At 41.9% G+C, this 22,094-nt stretch overlaps 1 protein-coding gene across 1 annotated transcript in view; it reads right to left on the bottom strand.

The window, feature by feature from the left end:
- SLC12A2 (solute carrier family 12 member 2) overlaps positions 1–22,094 on the bottom strand; it is a 394,678-nt gene that overhangs the window by 147,462 nt on the left and 225,122 nt on the right. The window contains exons 14-15 of the mRNA XM_086961116.1: positions 21,432–21,587; positions 17,293–17,392 (exon numbers count right to left, since the gene is read on the bottom strand). Coding sequence (XP_086817242.1) covers positions 17,293–17,392; positions 21,432–21,587 — 256 coding nt within the window. The remainder of the gene's footprint in view (positions 1–17,292; positions 17,393–21,431; positions 21,588–22,094) is intronic.

The raw sequence follows: 22,094 nt of genomic DNA, 5'->3' as shown, positions 1-22,094 counted from the left end.
CTATGTAAGGGTCTGTTACAGACATCTGTTTGCAACAGTTCCTACACAGCTTTAACTCGGTTTAGGAGGTGGCACTTTCCCTTGCATACTGGAAAATATTAGCAAAAGTTTCTTGAAAGGACCACGCAGTAACTGCAAATCCACGTCTGAAGTTGCAGAAAGAAAGGAGCTGCCGTCAGCATGCATGGTTGGCTCTTGTATGCACTTCATCACTTGCAGACTAAAACAATGTCGGTATAGACCAGCATGGCACCACCTGCTGGCATGCAGGAGTACTCGTCGTAAAGTTTGTGTTCCAGTCTGCCACTTAAGGAATTTTCACATGGTGATGTATCTGCAGTTAGAAGTATGCATCAGAATGCAGATGCATTATCATTCATGGCTTACTTAAGGATTGCGATATCTGCATGGAACATGGACGACTGCATCTTTTTTCCTATGTTAAGCACACTTCAAGCACAATGCGCAATGTTATGTGTAGGTGACCAACGAGTGAAATGTTAAGAACATTGTATGAAGAACAAAGGCAGTAAGCTGTTAACCATTCATAGACAACCACACAAAATGTGCCTTCATACCTCAATTACCCTTAATAACCAAATGACATTTTACAAGACAAGAAAGACGTTTGACTCAAAAGGTTAAATTAAGAGGAGGCCTTAGGTACGGTATTTAAATAAACTGTGCAGTTTGAAATGTAAAATGTTCATCCATGATACTTTTTTGTCTTGTAATTCAAACTAATAACGACGGTTAGTAGTGCAAACCTTACATTAATTTTAACTACTTGTGGTAGAACTTCAATGATTCCTGAAAAAGGGACAGTAAACTACTGTAGAGTACAGGCTCAAAAGTTAAGCATGCCGGAACACCGCTAGGTGGGAGAACGGACAGAGGAGTGCATTCATCAGAAGAAACTGTTATTTGAGATCTCAAATTCAGCGTCTTGGGGATCGGGTAATTGGAGTTCCATGAATATTTCGTCACTGTGATGAATGAATAACCAAAAAGTATTTCATAGCATTCAATCTCTCAAAGGAATGTGAACTGCCAATAAGCTAGGTTATTTAAATATTAGTAATTCAACTGTTGACATTTTTCTTTCGAAATTGAGTCTACCTATCAAGTACCAGCTGACAATCCAAATCCTTTGACTGTTCAATACATTTAATCAATAAATAAGAACAATCCGAATTGCACGTTTACTTTATCATTTGAAAATACTCCAATTGTAGCAGGATCAGAAATTTAGCTAAATTATGACTAATATTTAAGATTATAAATTTATACGCCCAGCTGTCCTGTAACATTGGAATGAACTAATGCTCCCGAAACACTGTTAAAATCAAATAAGCTTAACTGGAATTAGGGACCAAGTCGAACCTTCAATAACATTGTTTAAACACATAATTCTCGTTTCTGGCCACAGCTACAAAACCTTAGTTACAGAGCAGAAAGAGGGCATTAATCCGACATGGTTTAGGAGCACTGTATATTTTCATGGAGCTGTGCCAATCCACCCAAGCATTGTTGAATTCTGCTCCATCTAACAGCAGAAGAAACATTCATTTAGAAAACGTTGCACAAGGCTGTAAGCACCAGTGTGTGGTGTCATAATGTATCTCAAAACCCAAGCATACGTCTAACAAAGCAAAACTGTAACAGACATAATGTTAGTGATTGTTAGCAATTAGCACAAGGAAATCAGGAGCGTCCAGCCTTCTCACCAATACACCCCCATTACAAAAAGATAACATAGAATTAAGTAATTTAAAATCAGAATACTGAGCCTTGTTCCCGGATTTTAAGCTTCCTATACAGATTTTAAAAGACCTAACACCTTTGAGGACTTTATCGGAGGAGTGGAAATATTCAGACAGCTCAAGGTGCTGCGCTACCAGAGGATGCGCTTTAGAGTTGATAAGGAACTTCACACCCCTGAGATCCAATGCTTCCCTTCAGATGAGATGCAGGTTCTGGCTCACCTCAAACATACACATACAGACAGTAATAAGTTGCTACTAGAGAAGCCCACTATTTACACAAGGAGGGCACAGCTAGGACATCTGGGGAGGGAGATTTAGCTGCGACGACCCTGTTATATCTGCTTAGTAAAAAATTGAAAAGCGCTTGCATAACTGAAAGCCTCAGTGAAGAAAGAGTATCGTGTTCATCTACAAAGGATAGCATGCAAACAATACTCACTTACTGTACTTCCCTTTACAGGCCCATATTGGGTATGGAACACTAAAATGTCCAATTATTCTGGCTCACCAATGCACATAGGCAATACTTAGAGTTCCCTTTTGATAAGGAGGAATTCATACAGATAATTTGGAGCATGTCCAGAGATACAGCCCCTTGGACTGGGCTGTATCATTGCCCAGTTCTACAGGAAGTTTGCATAAATATTAGCACTCAGCCAGCTTGTAATGTATTAAGAGGCCAGGGCCACCGTCATCCCCCCCCCCCCCCCCCCCCCCCCCATCTGTACAACAGCCAATAGTTACCATCCTAAAACTGGATAAGCCACTTAATGTGATACCTACAGGCAGCTCTCCATGATTAATATGGACAACAAAATTCTGGCCAAACTAATTGCAAACTAAATGATTGCCATCTCTCTGGTATAGTATGACCTGATCAATCCAGGTTTGTTCCAGGGTGCTCCACTCTACAGAGTTTGCATACTTTGATTGCACCACTCCACGGCCCCAGAGCTTAAAGCTGCGGTTGTGTTCCTGGAGGTCACTAGGGCTTTTGTCTCACTGGACTTGCCATACAATTCAGAGAATTGGATTCAGTCCCACCTTCATCAAGTGTCCTAAACTGCTATATAAACAGCCCACTGCATGCATCAATGTTAACAATATTACTGTTAACAACATAGTGCAACTGCACTGTCCAATTGGCTGAGGCACCAGTCAGTGATGCCCATTGCCAACTATATTATTTTCGATTGCAATGGAGCCTTTGGCAGCTCATCTGTGGAAGCACCATGCTGAGTGTTGCATAAACTACACAGCAAGTTGGCTTTCAGTCAATTACGAAGACGACATGACTGTTTATGTTAGGGACCCTGAGATCAATAGTTAAAGGATGATGCTGGAGCTCTTAAAAATTTAGCAGACCTGCAGAAGTTACAATTAATTGCTCCTAAACATCAATGTTCCTACTATCCATTATCACACTGGATTTTTTAATTGAAATTCATGCAGGCATGGGCTGACTCGAATGTCAAATACTTGGGGGATCTGGGATAATAGAGATATTGATACTGTATGGATGGAAAAATAAGAGCCGTACCAAACTGGATTAAACTGCCAGTGTACGACCAGTAGGACTGCTATCGCTAACATGGTAGGTCTGCTTAAACTCCTTTATCTCTTGATCAATAGCTACATTCCACTAATGAGGACCTTCTTTGATTGTATTAGATCCCTCGTGATTAGACTGGCCTGAGCAGGAAAACAGCCAAGGATAAGGTAGAAGGTACTAACTGAGACACGAACAGGGAGGGACGTGCGTACCAGACTCTCCCCAAACCCCATATACGCCACATGTAGAAGTTGCAGTCTATAATGCCAACCAGAGCCCGCTGAACAGGACAATCTGCTCTTCCCTAGAAACCCTGACAAGAGAAATCAGCGCTGTGGCATGCATGGTGTGGGCTTGGAATTTGATGAGAGGTCAAGTCAAACTGGCCTGCTTATATGATGAGACCAGCATGGGTATTTTAATCTAGTGAAAGGCTGCTTGAGAGAAGCTTCCGAAGGGTGAACCACTCTCCTACTGCTCCACCTTTGGACCTTTCACAGTCTCCTTTCCTATCCAGACAAAGGACAGGAAGCTAAACTCAGAACACCAGGGCTAGGACATCATTTAAATTTACCAGATTTTTCACTTTTGACGGATTCTTTGGCAGGACTATATATCCACTTCACACAGAATACAATACCACGCCACTACCAAGTCAAGATCTACAGGGTAAGACCAAAGGGTTGGTGTATCTCAACTACATGAAAGAGGGGTCACTGGTGAATAAAACCAGTGCTGAAAAGGGGTAAAACCTTTATACTAAAACAAGGACCGTAAGGATAGAGCAAATGGTTTGACAAATCATTTAGCTACTTGGGACACTGACCACTGGTGTATAAACTAGGGTTGTAAAAGGAAATACCTTTTACACTGCAAATAGTTCGCAGAGTGGGGAGGATGGGTAGGGCATTAAGGAATCTGCAGCTAGACTATGCCTCTACAAGATAATGCATTACCGAAGGTAAGTAACTTGTTTATCTGATGGAGACATCTAGCCGCAGATCCCTCAACCTAATCAAATATTATAGAAATACCCACCTGGAGGAGGGTCTGTGAAATAATTCTACAAAAGATCTCAGAAAGCACCAGCGGGTCGAAATCAGTAACAGCCCATATGGGCACAGAAATTAGATGAAAAAGAGCAAAAGCTTCTTATAAAAACTGTGGCAAGGACCACAGGCAATGTCAATAAAACCAAACCTACAGGAATGGATCAAAGAAAACCCCCGCCCAAAGGCTAGCGGAACACCGTGCCAGAAGGCAACAGTCAATAACGTAAGCACAATACCCGACCCCCAAAGGGTGAAAATCAGCCTATAGACAGAAGGACCAGATGCAATAGAGAATGTCATGAACTCTACAGTCTCTCCCACAGCAAGAATAGTTGGGGGAAAAACATCCTGAGAAACACAGATAAAGGGCTCTAAAACACCCACATTAGAATTAGGGTAATAAATGTATTCACTGCAAGAGCAGGAAGATGAAAACGAGAACAAGACTGATGGAAAAACTCCAACCTGTCCTTGGAAAAAACATTTAACCCAGGATCAAATTAGGGTCCCCATCCTTGAAAAACAAATCACGTAATTAGATGAATGAGCACTGCAAGTGTCCACACCGCACAGAACTGTTAGAGACAGAAAGATGGCAGGTAATAAGAATCTGCCAAAAACAATGAGCAACAACGCTCAAATCTCCATAGCTCATACTGTAGGTACACATATAGAGTCATAACTACAAAACACATTATTTTAAAGCTCTTGTCTTCATAGAAAACATGCCGCACTCCTGGGGTAAATTCCACTCTTTAATCAGAGAGGACGCGTTTCGACGTTCTGCATTCTTCTGCTCGCTTTTAATACAAAAGTAAACAGCGTATGCATGATTGTGCTTTTAAACTCGTACATAAAATCCCATTGGGTGCAGCAGGTAAAAGGAGGGAAGGGATTGGTCTATCCTGTGCCAATAACATTCTCCCTCCGTTATTACGGGAAACTTTTCATGAAATACTCCGGGAATGTAAGTGTCCCGGAGTATTTCATGAAATGTTTCCGGTATTTGCACAGGACAGACCAATCCTTTCACTCCAATGGAGAGAACTGGCACCCGCACTGTAGGGAACTAGAAGGAGCTTGCGCTTGGCGGTGGAGTACTGCAGCACCATCACCGGTGAGGGAGGTGAGCCCAAGCGGTGATTGTGTAGAATGGGGCAGATTGTCTACCCTTTAAGTATCCCAACCAGAAAGGGCCGCAGACAGTGACCAGGGAAACCGACGCAGATGATCCCCTGGAGGCCTCTGCCAAGACCCACGGACCACTGGGTGGTATTTTCATCGGTGGGACTACTCAGCCCACAGCACCTACAGTGCATGAGGCCACCAGAAGCACCTGCAATATATTACATGCTAGTTGGCGGCGCGAGGTGTGGCAGAGACGGCCCAACGGAATTGGTGGCACTCAGGCATGCTAACCACAGCTCGGTCCAAAACCCCACCAGTGCGTAGTGGGTTGGCAATGGGGAGAACGCAAAAGAAATTGGGGTTTGCTGCCCTTAGTGTAGATATCCCAGGGCCCCACTCTGAAGCGGACGACTTGGCCGAAACAAGTGGAGACTCGAACTCCCGGAAACCTACTCTGGCTGACATCATGGAGGCCATATCTGCCTCCAGAGAGGCGCTGGAAGGGAAAAATCAATGCTATTGGGACAGACCTTAGCTTGCTAAAGGACGATCATCGCAAGCTTAAGGACAGAGTGTCCAGCAATGAAAAAAAGATTAGTTGCCTGCCGGAATCGGTCCACGAGGTAAGCCAATCCCTCGCTATCCTGGAATCTAAAGTGAAAACCCTGGAGATGCGTGTCGAGTATAGTGAAGGGAGATCGAGACGGAACATCAGAGTTATTGGGAGTCCAGAAAAAACATAAAGGGCGAGAACACGGTCCGGTACCTGGAGGACTGGCTCTGCTCTAAAGTGGTTCAGACCAGGCTCTCCCCATTCTACGCCCTGGAACAGGCTCACAGAGTTCCAGCAAGGCCACCAAAACCAGGGGCTCTTCCCCGACCGATTGTGGCCAGACTCCTACACTTTTGAGACTGTGATCTCATTTTGCAAAGTGCCCGCCAAAAACAGGAACTGCGCATCGACAACAATAATATCATGATTTTCCCAGGTATCACAAGGGAGGTTCAGCGGACCAGAGCGTCTATCACAGCGGTTAAGGCTAAATTACGCAAATTGAACCTGCCCTATGCAATGTTATTTCCCGCTCGACTCCAGGTGGCAGACCTGGCGGGAGTTTGTTTCTTTAACGCCACAAAATGCTTGGGACTGGCTTGAAACGCGCAGCACACAATCATGCTTCGACTTCCGGCACACCACTGCAGCGTCCTCGCAGCCCTAGGGTTGGAGCTAAGGCCCTTTCAACAGAAAACTCAGCCTTGAATGTCGCAAAGCGCTGCAGGCAGTGATATTGCACAGCCAAAAAAGCCCTGACTCCCCTGTGACAGAGTGGACACTGGCAGATCGAAGACCACACCAGACCACAGCGACAATTACAGCATGGGACCGGACAGGTCACAGGTTACGCCCCAAACAGCTGATTATCTCGTGTGAAGACCATGGTGGGACACTAAACATGGCGATTTCCTGGGACCTTTCATCCTTTCACCACTAGTGCAGTGCCAGCAGACTTATGCCTTCCCTGCATTGAATTATGAGTAATATCTAGCTGATTTGGTGCTTGATGTCTAGATCAGTTACGGGGGGAGGCACTACGGGATACTTAACAAGGTTCTTGTTGGGTGACCACCCTTTCCACTGTCACAGGACGATGGTTTGTTTAACTACGGTTTGGACAGGGATTATCTGGCAGCACAATTTCAATGGCTCACGCAGTGGGTGGCGAAGGCCACTAGGGCAGTTGACAAGCACAGGGATGACTTGGGGCCCCTGTTGTTGCTGTTCTGCATTATTCTGCGGCTTCCCGTCAACACCACGTCCCTCTCCCTGGAATTTGCCACGGCACGAAAATGCTGGAACAGATATTTGCGTAGAGCCTCTATCAAATATCCATATGCACCAGAAATACCATTGATAATGTGTAGAGACCTGACACATGGTGGCAATTGGCCAGGATAGTTTGACTCCAGTGGCATGGAGAGCACGGGACTCACGTCTGAACATACCCGTCCCACTCGGGGTGACAAATGCAAAACCGATGGACTAAACCCAGATCTGTGACTGGGGGTTAATGTTTTGCCATTGTGCAACATTCCGTCCATCCTCTTGTGTGTTTTGCTGTTCACCCTATGTGGGAAGGGTATGCCCAGACGTGGGTCCCGTACTCACTACGCCACTGGAGTCAAGCTATCCTGGCTGAAGACGGCTGATAGCCAGAAACCGGTCCTAGGATGCTTGATTCCAGTCCAGGGAAGACATGGCTTGGCAGTTCGATCTTGACTGTTCCCATGAGGCACAGGGTCAAGACTGATTTGCATATGGTCATGTCTGAACTGGGGTGGCTTGGTGAGCAAAGGTAAGCAAAATAACGATGGATTAAACCCAGATCTGTGCTAGTGGTGAATGTTTTGCCATTGTGCAACATTCCGTCCATCATCTTGTGTGTTTTGCGACTCCAGGAACGGATGCGGGGATCTCGACTGGTGCCAAAGGTGAACCTGCTGGCGTGGGCCCAGTCAGAGTACCCTCTAGCTCTTTGAGGCCCAAAGGCACGCCTGGGGAAGGCACTGACCCAAAAATAGCATGTAGAGCATGGTAGTATGCCTTCATCTATGTCAGTCGCCCCAGCTCCAGGATAAAGAGGGAGGTGTGGGGTCGGCCCTTGTGCTATGTCCTCCGCTAAGGAACCGGAGGAGCTGGCAGAGACCATGTCGCGAAGCAGTGTGACCGAAGGCCACCACAACTTCGATTCTTTATGATGGGATGTACGCAACATAGGTGAGCGATGTCTACGGGAACTGCTCCTTCACCAGCCCGGGCAGGAACCTCAGAGCAGGATGGAGATAGACGCCGCCTGGGCTCAGAAGACCAGGAGAACCGCACCACCAGAAGCTTCAGCCGCCTCTCCCACAAAGTTTTTGATTCAATCTCTTACAGGCGTCGCACTCCTCAGAGTTGTGGTACTCCCCCAGGCACCACAAGCAGATGTAATGAGGGTCCGTAGTAGAAATCTGTCGAGCACAGGACTCACACGTATTAAAGCCTGAAGGCATGGGCCCAGTGACCAGAACACCAGCCCCTCCTGGGGAAGGTCCCCAACATCAGACTCAAGCTGCTAGTCACCACAGCAAGCCACATAGCAGGACACACAGTCTAGCACATACTCTCCGCCAGCAGGAACTTAAACTACAGCCACACCACTGGACTCATGCAAAAAGGGCATCAGAGTAGCCCAAAAATGGCCCGAGGAACCGCTATTTCGTATCTGCGTTGTAGCACCTAAAAGGAACTGATTTCACGCATGCCGGAAGGGACTTATTTGATTCCAAGGACGTCATATCCGGAGTCTACGGCAGCATTGAGTCATACAACATCAACCCCGACGCGCGGAGGTACTGCTAAAAACTTCCTGGATCCAGTCTGGCGCCTGGGGAGAATTAAAAGTTATGGATTCTGCGGTAAGATGTCTATCAGATTAATTATATTCAGTAAAAAGTTATTACTGGATGACAACCCACGATATATAACAGCAAAAATGACAAAGCTTTAAACCTCATGCTTTGATGAAGCATGACAACACATAAGGAACTGATAGCGGGTCATTTTGTTTGTAATAACTTTCTGATTATCAAGAACTTTTCAAAAGTAGCTGAAATTCTTAATTAAGATATCAGACAAAGCAAAATGAACAGCATCATTAAAAAGGTTAAAAAAAAATAATAAAAATAAATAAATAAAATCATAGTGCTAAAAATATCCAAAAGGATAATCCGGCACTACATTCCCCCTTCTAATCAGAGGACGAAACCTCAAAATCGAAACAAATTGTAAAAGGTGGACCCAGAACTGACTCCACAAGTCTAAAGATTGCATTAGGACAGTTCCAAAGAGTAGAAGATATAGCCAATACAAGCGCAAACTGAAAAAGATTGACAGAAGTAGCACAAAATGAGTGTAGACATGTTTGCCTGGAGAGTTTGGACAAAAACCAGGAAATTAATGTTCGGATATTGCGTGACTGTAGTTAAAGGAACATGGCTTATCAAGGTTAGGCAGAATTTTAAGACTAGATTTTCACCATTTTGCAATCTAAGTCGAGCCAAAACTGAAGTAAATTCAATCAGTGAAATGATGTTGCATTGCATGGGCAGATTCTCGCAGTCTATGTTTTTGGAGTCAGTATTGCAGTCAATCTATATTTAAACATGCTAACGGTGGACAGGCTCTTTAAAGATTGTGGGCTACTTCTCGCACAATATCACTTACAAATTAACATTCTATAATACAACCTCAACTGCGAAAAAAATAGGAATACTAATTACGTAAAAAAGTGCTAAAATAGGTTTCCATAGCCCACCCATTCCCCACACTGTCATTCACGGCTATTGTTACGGAACTAAGATGGGAGATACACTGTTGCAAATGGCTGCAATCAGTAAGGGTAATCCAGCACCAGAATTTCTTGCAGCTCGACTGTTAAACCCTTCCATATGAAAGTTAATTTTAGAACTATGCCTGGGCTTTAAATGTGTTGGTGATCCAGTCTTTAGCTTTACTCCAAAAATGGTGTAAAGACCAGACTGGGGACACTAACTTGATGGAAAAGGTGGTCCAGATGCTATTCACTTAGCAAATATTACGTATTCAGATATGAGGATAGCTGAAGGTACGAAGAATGGACACAATAAGCTGTAAAAAATGAATAAAAGACCCTTGGTTCCATTAGCACTTGCAATGATGCCAGTCGAATAATTTTAGTTATTCTAAACAAAAATTAGAAAAAACTATGTGGGCAATGTGAAAGGGATGGGGAAATCCATATTTAAGGCCAAAGCCACTAACTTGGGCAAGCAAGATTTGCACATTTATCAACAAACAATGACGAGTAAACAGATGTACACATGATATGCCCAGGAGGGTTTTCTCACAAACCAACAACAATTAGGTTTTGCAATGATTACCTTGCCACACACTTCCTAAAAGCACTGGTGTCCTTCTGCCCAGCAGCCAGTGCCAACACTACTTGCCAGCGTACTTTAAAGTGTGTGGCCCTAGTAGATTTCTCCTGCATGGTGACCGCACCTCTTTCCAAATTCCAACTGGCCTTCCCCATGCTCTGTATTATCTCCTCACTGCTGCCACGGTCTTGTTGCACAGGGAGTTTTCAAAATCTTATCACCAATAGAATGAAGCCCTGATAAGAATGATCAGGCTGTGGCTAGGCCAATCATGGCCAGATTTCTGTGGAAAGTCCTTGCTCTCAAATGATAACAACAATGTTTATGTTGGACCTCATTTCCAACATGACCATTTTAATAATATCTCCTGTAAGATCAAAAATGGATTTCAATTGTTAGTGGTCTTTCTACATTGAGTTCATAAGGGTCTGTTCACTTAATTACCTGGTAACAAACGCTATTAATACTTCGGATCCAAGAGCTTGAAATATAGCCAAAAGAACGAAGATTAACAAGCGTACGGTACAGTAAAAACTATGCATAAAACCCTGGCTAATTAAAACACAAACACACAAAGAATAAGCAACACACCGTATATCTCAAGATACCAACATGTTGCCCCTTATGCACCTATTTTATAGTCTGCCATGTTAATGTGCACTTTTAAGGTTGGACCTAGACGACCAGGCAAAAAGGTGTTTTTAATGAAACCTCGACCACTTAAGACAGCAGTTTGATCACGAATAACTTCAAACCCATAATTGGATGCCAAGACTATTGTCAGCATAGTTAGTGTTCAGAAGGTCATCCTAGCAAAGATTTTATGAATCGACACAAGAATCCAAGTTTTGTTGCTGGAAAATTTCATCTTTCCAGCGAATAAGGGAGCTTGATCAAGTAGTAATTAAAAAAAAAACATGAACCTGAACCTCAGTAACCTCAATATTGCCAGACTTGTTATGAAAGCTCTCCTTTCTGGCATCGAACCTAAACAGCATAACCTAGCAGAAAGTTTTTCCATTTCACGTGGCGCACGTTTTATTTAACATTCCACGAAAAAGGGGCGAGTCACTGGGAGCCTGCTTTAATGCAGAGGGCCCCTAGATGGAAGAAAACAAACGCCCTAAAATCGGACTGGCATTGTGCATTGGTGAAATCGGCATTTGTAAAAACAAACCATTTTATCATAGTTTTCCGTACGTGAGATAGATTTTCTCAAGTCCCATATGTTATAAAAAAAAGTCAGTAAATCGGACAGACCAGACCATACACGGAGACGGAAAACGGCGCCATGTAAACAAACAGTGTTTTGTAGCTGAGAAATGTGTGCTATTCATGCTTACCTCAAAACAGGGAACACCTGCCAGTTTAATCTGGTTCCTAACGAGGCTAGCCTTCAAGTGTAACATTTTAATTTTAACTGGTCCAACTCAAAGTGCGTTTATCGGTTATCAAAGGTGTGGCGTAAGGACCAGAGCCGCCAACTTTGGCGCTAGGGGACCATTTTTGAGTCTCCGCGTCGGCTCAACATCTTGAGATTCTGGGCACATCACTTAATCTCCCCGTGCCTAACAAAAACAAGCATTGTCAATGCAATAAGTCTCGCATTTACTAAAGTTTAAGCTATTGGCATTGTAAATGACAACGCCTTTTATTTATGTTTTTAAAAGCAACGCATATGAAACCATTGTCATTTCTAGTGCTAATAGGTCAAATTTTCGCAAATGCAAACCCACTTTAATGGTGGCCGTGCCCCTTTCTTTAGACATAACTCGCCATATTCAGGTTACAGTGAGCAGCGTCTAAAGAAAGGGGCGAAGCGAACATAACCGTGAAAGAGAGGTATGGGGCGCTAAAGTGAAAGTGGACTGGAATGTAAATTAAATAAATACATTACTAATATAAAAAGCGGGCGGCGTGCTGCGACGTCGTGGGTGTAATAGGGAAAGAGCATCAAAGAAACTAGTGCTCACAAACTACAGAAAGCATACCGTGTAACACAAGTAAAAAGTCCAGTCCTTGTGGGAGCTAACAAATGTAGACAAGGCAGGACCAAGGAAAGACTACTAAGCCTATCCAGGAGTGAAAAACGATTTCGAAAGGACAGTAACAGGAGCCAATTGAAAAGATTGGCGCAAAGTGGGCGAATCTTATGAACATGCCCTTGTGTAATGTAACTGGTACTCACATAAAGTACTCCAATACTTTCGGGTCGAGTTCACGCTATATAAAACTGCGGAAGAGGAGGAAAATCAGCACTGGATCCAAAGTGCTGAATGATGTCTCAAACGCTAACTCGAAAAGTAACATATGTCTTTCAAGGGCCTTGACTATATCTAAATGACTGCATTAGTTTTTTAAACGCAGCTCCATAGCTTTTCTTAAATAAATACATAATTGGAAAAAAGTGGTTTTTCCACACCTGTGGAGTGCATCAAAAATGGATTACAAATTCCATTTGCCAGAGTCGCCATAGCCTTTTCTACAAAAATTGGGAGTGTTCCGTACAGTTTACTGTAATACAAACCCATTCAGGCACTGCTCTCCTAGTTTGTTCGCCCTCAAATTTTTCTGGAGGAAAAAGTTGCTAATGTCCAACATACAAGATTAAAACCACCGCTATGCAATTGCATCCCATAAAATATAGAAGCCCCTAGTCTTCATTCCAGACAATGCTCGACACAGGAGTGGAGGAATTCCTGTGTCGCCACTCTACAAAACGTACGCAACATAACACCCCTTGGCTAAGCAGATGTAGAGGATTTGTTTGGCCTTGGTGGAACGGGTCCAGATTCCCTCTGGAAGCTCCCTTTTCACTACAGTGTAGCATATCATTATGAAAAGAATGATCCAGTGAGACAACAACCGCTTCTGGACCACCTTACCACTTCCTGTTCCCAGTATAGGATACAAAGAGCTGGTAGTCAAACCCAATTTGCCCGGTATGGTTTATGTAAAAACGGACTGCATTTCTAGGATCCAATCAGTGCAGCCATTCCTCCCTCCTTCTTAGAATGTGGCGGGGGATATAAAGAGGGAAGGGCAATAGACTGCCCCAGGTGAAAGGAAGTCACCACTTTTAGGAGGAAAACTGCTCTGGTTTTAAAAACCAACTTGCTGTGGAAAAAATGGGTAAACGGGAAAGGGACATTCAGTGCTTGCAAATCACAGACTAATCGCGCAGATAAAATAGCAACAAAAATACGGTCTTCAACTTTAATAGCCTCAACTGGCAACTGTGAAGGGGCTCAAATTCATTAGAGATTAACTGAGGGGGCGGGGTTGAGAAGGAGACAGGTTTGTCAGTGGATACAAATGTGTACGCTCCTTTAAAAATCTCATTTTGTAGGGTTTGAAAATGGAAGGCAGATGAAGGCCAGCCTGACTGCAAGGTATCCCTTAAGTGTCAAAAGGAACTACTGATGGACAAAAGGCTAAATCATATCAAACATTCACCCCTGTACAGAGATCTGGGCCAAAATTCATAGTTTATTTGCTTCCCATGCATTCCAGTTGGTTTAAACCCAGCTATATATATATATATATATATGCAAATCAGCCTTAACCCTGCTCCCCATAAGAACAGGCAAGCTTGAACTGTCAGGACAGGTCATCTGGACCGGAAACAAGCACCCTGGGACTGGTTTTTAGGGCATCACCCCAGATCAGCCAGGATAGCTTGACTCAAGTGGCATGGAGAGCACGGGATCCACGTCTGGGCATACTCGTTCCCCTAAATGGGAAGGGTATGCCCTGACGTGGGTCCTAAGCTCACTGCGCCACTGGACTCAAGCTAGCCTGGCTGATGAGGGGTGAAGCCCCAAAACCTGTCTCAGGATGCTTGTTTCCGGTCCAGGGAGGACCAGCCTTGGCAGTTCGGGCTGGGCTGTTGACATGAGGAGCAGGATCAAAACGGATTTGCATATGGCTGGGTCCAAACAGGGGTGGCGTGGTGAGCAAAAGAACAATGGATTAAACCCAGATCTTTGTGACGGACTTCATTTTCACAAACTGCTGTCTATAGGGAAGACTTTCACTGCCCTCGCTGTGTTGTGCAACGGAATAGAGCACAGGCGGTTGTTACCTCCGGCTGCACTTCTCTAAAGTTATCACTGCATCCCTCAAAGCTATTTATAATTGGAGAACCACATTACCTTCTCTCTAGTTTCAAAAGGATCCCCATAAATGCCATTGTGTATTTCACAATATTTTGCGCCTAACAAATCCAACAACACTGCTGTTAAAAACAGGCCTGGCTCCTATGCCATTCCCAAGAAACCCTACTCGGAACTGGCTGAAAAGAGCTGTTGCTCATCTAATACCCTAAACTACCCACATTGTTACTAATACTTACACATCATCCCTTCCTCCTGGGAGTAGAAACTCCCAAGTGCTCGAGTTACAGTCACTTCAATTTGCCGAGAAAGTTGGTTGGGGATTCTAAATCCAAGCTCTTTTGGTTTCCTTTATTTTTCACAAAACACCAAGCCAGTGCCGCTCTTTGCATACATGAGTAGAAGGGTGCAAGAAAAGTATCTTCAATGTTGGAGAAAGAGTAAGCCTTTAGTCTCCTGGTACTACTATTGCCCATTTGTAGATCTGTGGGGAAAACTGGTAGACATCTAGGGTAACTGCCAGGAGTTCACAATTTGATTGGTCGAAGGAGTCTGCTGGTAGGTGCTAAAATGGAGAAGACAGCAAATAAATCCGCTCCAAGTACTTAAATATTACTCCAACAATAGGACTGAAATAGACTAGATCGGGTCATCTTCCTAACAGTTTCATTACTAGTCTTTACCTCGACAAACCAGGCAGCTGAATGAAGCTTGAAAAACACCAGAATAAACAGAGATAGAAGGCACAATGAAGTTGTGAATAAAAAATGGACACACAATTCAGAAGTGAAATGTTTGTTGACCCTTCCAAAATTGAGGAAACAAGGTTGAGGTTTTAAGACAGGAAAATATGTTAAAAAAATGACATAAAGAAGGATATTTCAGCAATTTTGCCAAGGACTGAAACAAAGAACATAAGAAAATAAAGGGAGATTAAAGAGGGTCTGCTACTACAGTTCATTAAAATGGGTTACACTTTAATAGGAGTCTCAAAATGCGGGAAGGCCAAAAATAAAAATGGAAAAAAGTCTAGGCACCTGATGCCTAATCACTAACTAATACAGATCCAGTTTGTTCTAGAAACAAAAAACATTTTTCTCTAAAGGAATCAAACGGGCTCTGAAAATATCATAGGTGGAAATATTACATAGAACTAGTAGAAAAGAAAATGTCACCCCAAAGCGCAAAGCAGGTGGATACATACTTTTACAGGCCAGCCACCACATGTGCTTACAACGATGCAGTATTGCCAAGCTTCAAAAATTGTTGTACAGTATAGGGACTTAAATGATATAGCCTGAAATTAATTATGAGCACAGTAAACAGCCTATACAACAGTTAGAAAGCATACTCTGTGGTAACAAAGAGAGAGAGAAAGTAATAAAGAGAAAAGAACAGGAAAGTAGTCTTCATTGGAGATAAACAAGTAGGTGCAGTACAGGCGTAAAGAAATTCTTTGTCCAGCATAAATGGAAAATCATACATTTCAATAAACCATACAAACTTAACGCATTAACCTAAATATTTTGTTTATGATCACGTGGTGCATTTCAAAACAAAGTAGGTTACTTTAAATGAATGATGGTACTGGTAAGCTCCACCCGTGAGCAAGAGATCGGCTGATCTCAAAACGCGTTGGGTGTTTTCTTCTGCTGATTAAACACTGACAAGCACTGTACTACAATTGGGCTCCGACTCTGGTTTTTTCCGTGGGAAGGATCGTGACCAGGAGTGTGTGCACATTGAGGGGCTGGCGAACCCCGTCGTGAGCCCGCCGTTCTAAGCGGCCTAAGCACGCCATCTGTGTGTGTGTGTGTGTGTGTGTGTGTGTGTATATATATATATATATATATATATATATATATATATATATATATAAATACATATACATACACACACATGTGTATGTACCTTGTGGCCCCTAGGACTTGTCTGCTTACACTTAGGGACTTTTTTTCGGTTCAACTGCCTCTATTTAAGTGTCTTGATAGAAAACGACCAGCAGAGGTCAGTCAAATACCAGAATTGCTCTCTGCTGAGGGATTTTCTTACATTTTTCTGGCAACACCCTCTATTTAACTTTCTGGATACAAAACGATCAGCAGATGTCACTAAAATACCAGAATCACTTTAGCAATCTCTAGATTCCAGTCCATAGAAATGGTCTTCGACAAGCACCCGTAGACAACATTTTTTTTCAAATCTTGTATTTTCAGTGATATGACCACAGAAGGCCCTGCTTTTATATTAAAAACAGAGTTTTAGACTACACCATTTCCCGCTGAAAGGCAATATTTCTCTCCATGTGTTACCATACCTGGAGTGTCACGCAGTTTAGTGCTTAATTTCCCTCCGTGTTCAAGTGCAGTAGAATTTTCAGCACCCAGTCTAGTGTGCTGCATAGCTAAATACATATAAGGTACCAAAGGTGAGACCGAATGCACTGCAAATGCTTGTTTCTAATTGGTGTGAGATATGATAGTGTACATCGATTCTAAATGCCGTTTCTTGTTTTCAATTGGATTTGAAATAATCTAGTTGCATATCCATCGATTCTATTTTTGTCTTTTTAATAAAGCCTATTCCTAGCAACAACAGTTCCATCAAAGTAGAATATTATAATTAAGACGAATAGGACACCATAAAAATCATTCTAACGCTGTCCATAGCATTAAGGTACTTATTCCAAAACTAAGCAGTTCACTCAGCAATAGTGTGTTTACCTGAAGTTCTTCACATGGTCTTCCACACCTGCTAGGCGAATGGTGTGTTGTAATGCATTCAGGTATGTCAATGCTTGAGTAGAGGAACCCCAGTTCACATCTGCAATAAATGTCAATATTGTTCAAAATGAATATAACTTTTACACATACACTAGATAACCATCAAGTGTTGTGAGCTTACACCATACACAAACAGAAATGTACAGCATATCCCTCTGTATATAAGCATTTGTTTTCACTATAGATATGTACCTATCTTTGTGTGTTACTTTGTATAAACATGTCAAATAATATGTTAAGAGAAAAAATAATAAATAAAAATCTTTGGTCTACATGTACATACTTTCATTGTGCATCTATGTACCTTGCATGTATTTGGATCTGTGTGTCTTACTTTTCTCCTGAAAAAGCATATCCAATGCACTCCCTATTTCTCATCCTGTGCCTCTATCAAGATCTTTAATCTACATATACTTACCTCCTTTATGTATCTATATACTTTCAATGTACTTATGGATCTATATATTTATTACTTTATTCTAATTTAGAATTTCAAATGCACTACCCTATTTCTCAGCCTATCCTTCGCTCAATATATCTTCTAGCCCAACCTTCTGACTCATCTCAAACTTCTTTCTACTACTCCTTCCAATGCACTACCCTCTCATCCTATACATATATCAATACATCCTCTGCATCAACTCTTTTATCCCAAACCCCATACCACTACTATGATCGCCAAAATAACCCTTTCTAGACAATCTCCTACTCTAATCCTCCTTGCATCATCTGACACCTCTTTTTACTAAACCGATTCCCTAAAACAAATCTTTATAAATTAAATAATTCTTCATTCTTATCTCTCCACTATCCTTTTCAATCAAAATTAACACACTAACATGTTCACTTCTCAAATTCCATATTCAACAGTACTAATATACTACCCAAATAACTGAACAACATATCCACTCCTCAAATTACTTCATTTTTATACTATACTAATTTTCAACACTAATCCTTTATGGGTTTCGGAGTGGGTTGCTACTCGCCAGAAAAGCGCTTCAACACCCATCAGGGGTAACACGTGTTATATGAATGCAAATCTTTCTTCCCCTTTTATATTTCTGCTATGCTTTCTTCATTTTTAATTCACCACTAATCCTTTATAGGCTTCCTGAATAGAGTGCGTCAACAAGCGCTATATAAATACAAACCTTTGTCCTCCTCTCTCCTTCTGCTATCATTCCAAATCCAAATAACTGACTAACCTATCCACCACTTAAAATGCACTTGCATGTTTCACTATACTAATTCAACACTAATCCTCTTGTAGTGTAGTTCCTATATTCCCAATAGGCTCTGCGCATTGGAATAATATATCCTATAGATTTGACGTAGGATTGAGGTGTACTAGGTCTCTATCGAATATACTAGACTTAATTGTGAGTGCCAGCTAGCTCAGAGATCACTAGAAACTTTCTTGAATACACAAGAAGGGATTAGTTTCTGATAACCGCATAAACATGACAACTTTGTTTCCCAAGAATAAGAAATGTATCTCTAGAGTTGTGGAAACAATAGATAGTTATTTCACTCAGTCAATCGTGCATGCTTAGTTTCACCAGAGGTGCAGAGAAATAGAGAGACGGGCATTTTCAATAAAAGGGTATTTATTGAACAGTCTTCTTTCTCATGCAGAAGAAATGAACTGCTACAATCGTAATACTGGTAGCAAAGTACAATGCATACAGTACAAAGAGTATTATAAAATAATACTGTAAGAGCAGGATATGGTTTCTAAGCCATAAAATACATAGAATACATACATTAATAAATAAAGACTAAAAGTACTCAACTGGTGCTTCTAAAATACGCCTACCCCGGTGTACCCAACCTAGTTCTGGTACAAGGGAAGAAGTAAGTGAGGTGTAGCTTAGTTTCAGTATTATTTGCCAATAATCTATCCAAGTATTCTCTAAGGGTCTAATGCGCTCCGTACCTTGGTTTAGAATGAAGGAGGTCTGGTAGCTAGCTCTCACGACTCGATTTCCCAACAACCCGCAAGGGTAGCTTGGAAACACTGGAGCTGGATTTCTCGGCAGGAGAAAAGACAGGGTCTCTCTCAGTGTGTCTGCTGGAGGGTCTGCTTCCTTCGGCACTTGCTGTAGCAGGGCACGTCGGGCGAGTAGATAGCCGAACTGCTCCAAACCACTGTGTTTGTTTGGGCAAGTATGGGCATATTTATACCTTGAAGGTGCCTGGTTTGATGTAAGGTTGGACATAATAACGTCAAAGGCTTAGTTCTTTGAAAACTCCATGAGTTCTTGGATAAATCAATATTCAAGCAAGGGAAAGTCCCTGACTGGTGAAGGCGGGTTTTTTCAAGAAATCGTTGTAGATTTTTGGAACTAGTGGAAGTAGCTGTGCCTTATTTGGACTGCATAGGCAAAGTCTAAATATGGTCATGATTTCTATGCCTATATATGGATAGGGTGAATCATACCTATATATGGGCATGAATCGGGAAAATTACACTAGGGTCCTAAATTCATATACAACACTATGGGTCCCGGAGTAGCGTGCTACTCGCCGAAAAATCGTTTTGACGCCTAGTCAGGAGTAGTAAGCGCTATATAAATGCAATTACAATATCGACTTATTACCATCACAGTTGTCTTGAGAAGGTTTAAACAAAGCATTTGTTGAGAATTAGCAATCTAAACTTGGTTTGAAGATCATAGTCAGAGAAATGCTCTCAGCAGCAAATCAGACGAAACAGTGGTTCTGAGGTAATGCATTAATTCAGTCTATTGTCAATCCTATAGAAACAAGGGACTATTTACTAAAAGCACTCCACTCATGTAACGAGTTACAAAACATTTGGTCATGCATGCCCTGCTAATCAGAAATAAAAGGTCACTTAGAATGATGACGCTAATAAAAAAAAAATAAAAAAAAAAAAATAAAAAAAAAATAAGATAAACACCGTAATATCCAGAACCTATAAATAGGTTTGATAGTAGAAAAGGAGTCTAAATAATAAGCTCATTCTTATTTCCACGTTTTCTTTCTAGGAGTTCTTCCTTTCTCAACAATTATGACAGTCAACTAATTTCTCTGAATGGTGTTAAATAGTCTATGCACATACATTCCAACATTTAGGAGAAGGTAAGGTGTAGAGTTAGAGGAAAAAACAGTGGCATTCACCATCTCTTGTACAAAAGAGGAAGACATCCTGAATGACATATACTTCATTTAACAAGTCAACACCTATTGGACATGTACTTTCCCAAGAACGACCTTGGGTAATGATTCATCCTAACTAAAGGGTTCCAGTCTTGCATGCGTCACATTCGTACTCTTTACAGTTTTCGGATTTCACATTTAATCTCTTGAAATTCATAGATAACATTTTAAAGAGTCTTAGATTAGCTTAATAACTCACGCGCTACAATGTATTTCAGGGGTGGCAGTTATGTATGCTCCCTCAGAGAGCGAGAAAATCTAAGAATAAGACCAAGGAAACAGTTTTGCTACTGAAATACACTCAACAATTTCACAAATTTAAACAATGGTTTCATGTACCGACCCAGAATATAGGTTATCCCGCGTTCAAACACCATGCATACCATCACAAAGCATTTGTAACAAAGCAAGTGCTGTTACAACGCGTTACCAGCACAACAAATACTTTTACATCGCATTACCCAGGGCATCCCAAATCCACCCTCAACCTTAAAATACCGCAAAAAACGTATACCGCTAAATCACAAAAGCCAATCCCACCCTAAACCCTACATTTACCTTATACTTTAATGTAAAATTCATATGCCTTTATAACGAAATTCGTTGTAAAAGCATACGTGGTAAATCAATATGCATTGTAATGGCATTGCGGAGTAATGGTAGATGCTTTGTTTTGGTATGCGTGGTAATGGTATTTATGGTGAAAAGTTTGTTGTTATTGCGGTTTACCACCCACACTGCCTGTACTGGTCTGTTTCAGGGTATATTAAAGGCACAATAACCTGTCTGCGTTAAATAAACTCAGCAACCATCTGTCACCTTATCGTTTAAAAGTTGCAAAATACATAATCAATATCCACTCATGTTCGCACACAAGTGTAAAATGAACGAACCTGGTTTCTTGTAGGTGACATAAATGTATAATCCGATTACTATGACGTAAGTCAGCAGTGCTGCCCACCAGTTGATGACAAACATAACTCCACAACAAAGTAGAGCTCCAACTAAAGATACCCACATGTTGTAGTACTTAAAAGCTGGGCGCCAACCTAAAAAAGAAAGCACAATTTCAAAAACACATCACAAAAATAGCAATCAGCCTTACTTGGTGAGAAGAGTTTGCCAAATGTAACTGAAATTCAATCCAAATGACTGCGAACAAGTTACTGTAAGAGGAAGGTGATCAAGTTAAAATGGAAAGATTCCTAGAAACGTGCACACGCTGGTTTGTTTTGGATACGTTAATCCCAGTGCACTCTTTACAGTTGTCTGAAAATGTGGTGCTCTACCATTTCCAACAAAACTGCATCCAACAATTAACAAGCACCGGCAAAGCCAATAGGTGAGGCTTTTTGTTAGCTGAATTGTTTTGTAATAATTAGAAAACTTTGCGTGTTTGGCCTTGGCTGTCCTAGAAAAAACACTCCTACCAAAGCAACAGCAATAAAGTTTGGAGTCGTGACCCTTCGCTGAACGGACTGCATTAGCAGAGCTGTATCCTCAAAGAACAGCATCAAGAGAAGGTATCAATATAAAAGTTTGTGTGGTCAGTGGTG

Source organism: Lissotriton vulgaris, chromosome 3_1, assembly GCF_964263255.1.
Source record: "Lissotriton vulgaris chromosome 3_1, aLisVul1.2, whole genome shotgun sequence".
NCBI classification, from domain to species: Eukaryota; Metazoa; Chordata; class Amphibia; order Caudata; family Salamandridae; genus Lissotriton; species Lissotriton vulgaris.
The sequence above is the reverse complement of the archived record's forward strand: the minus strand, read 5'-3'. Positions and strand labels throughout refer to the sequence as shown.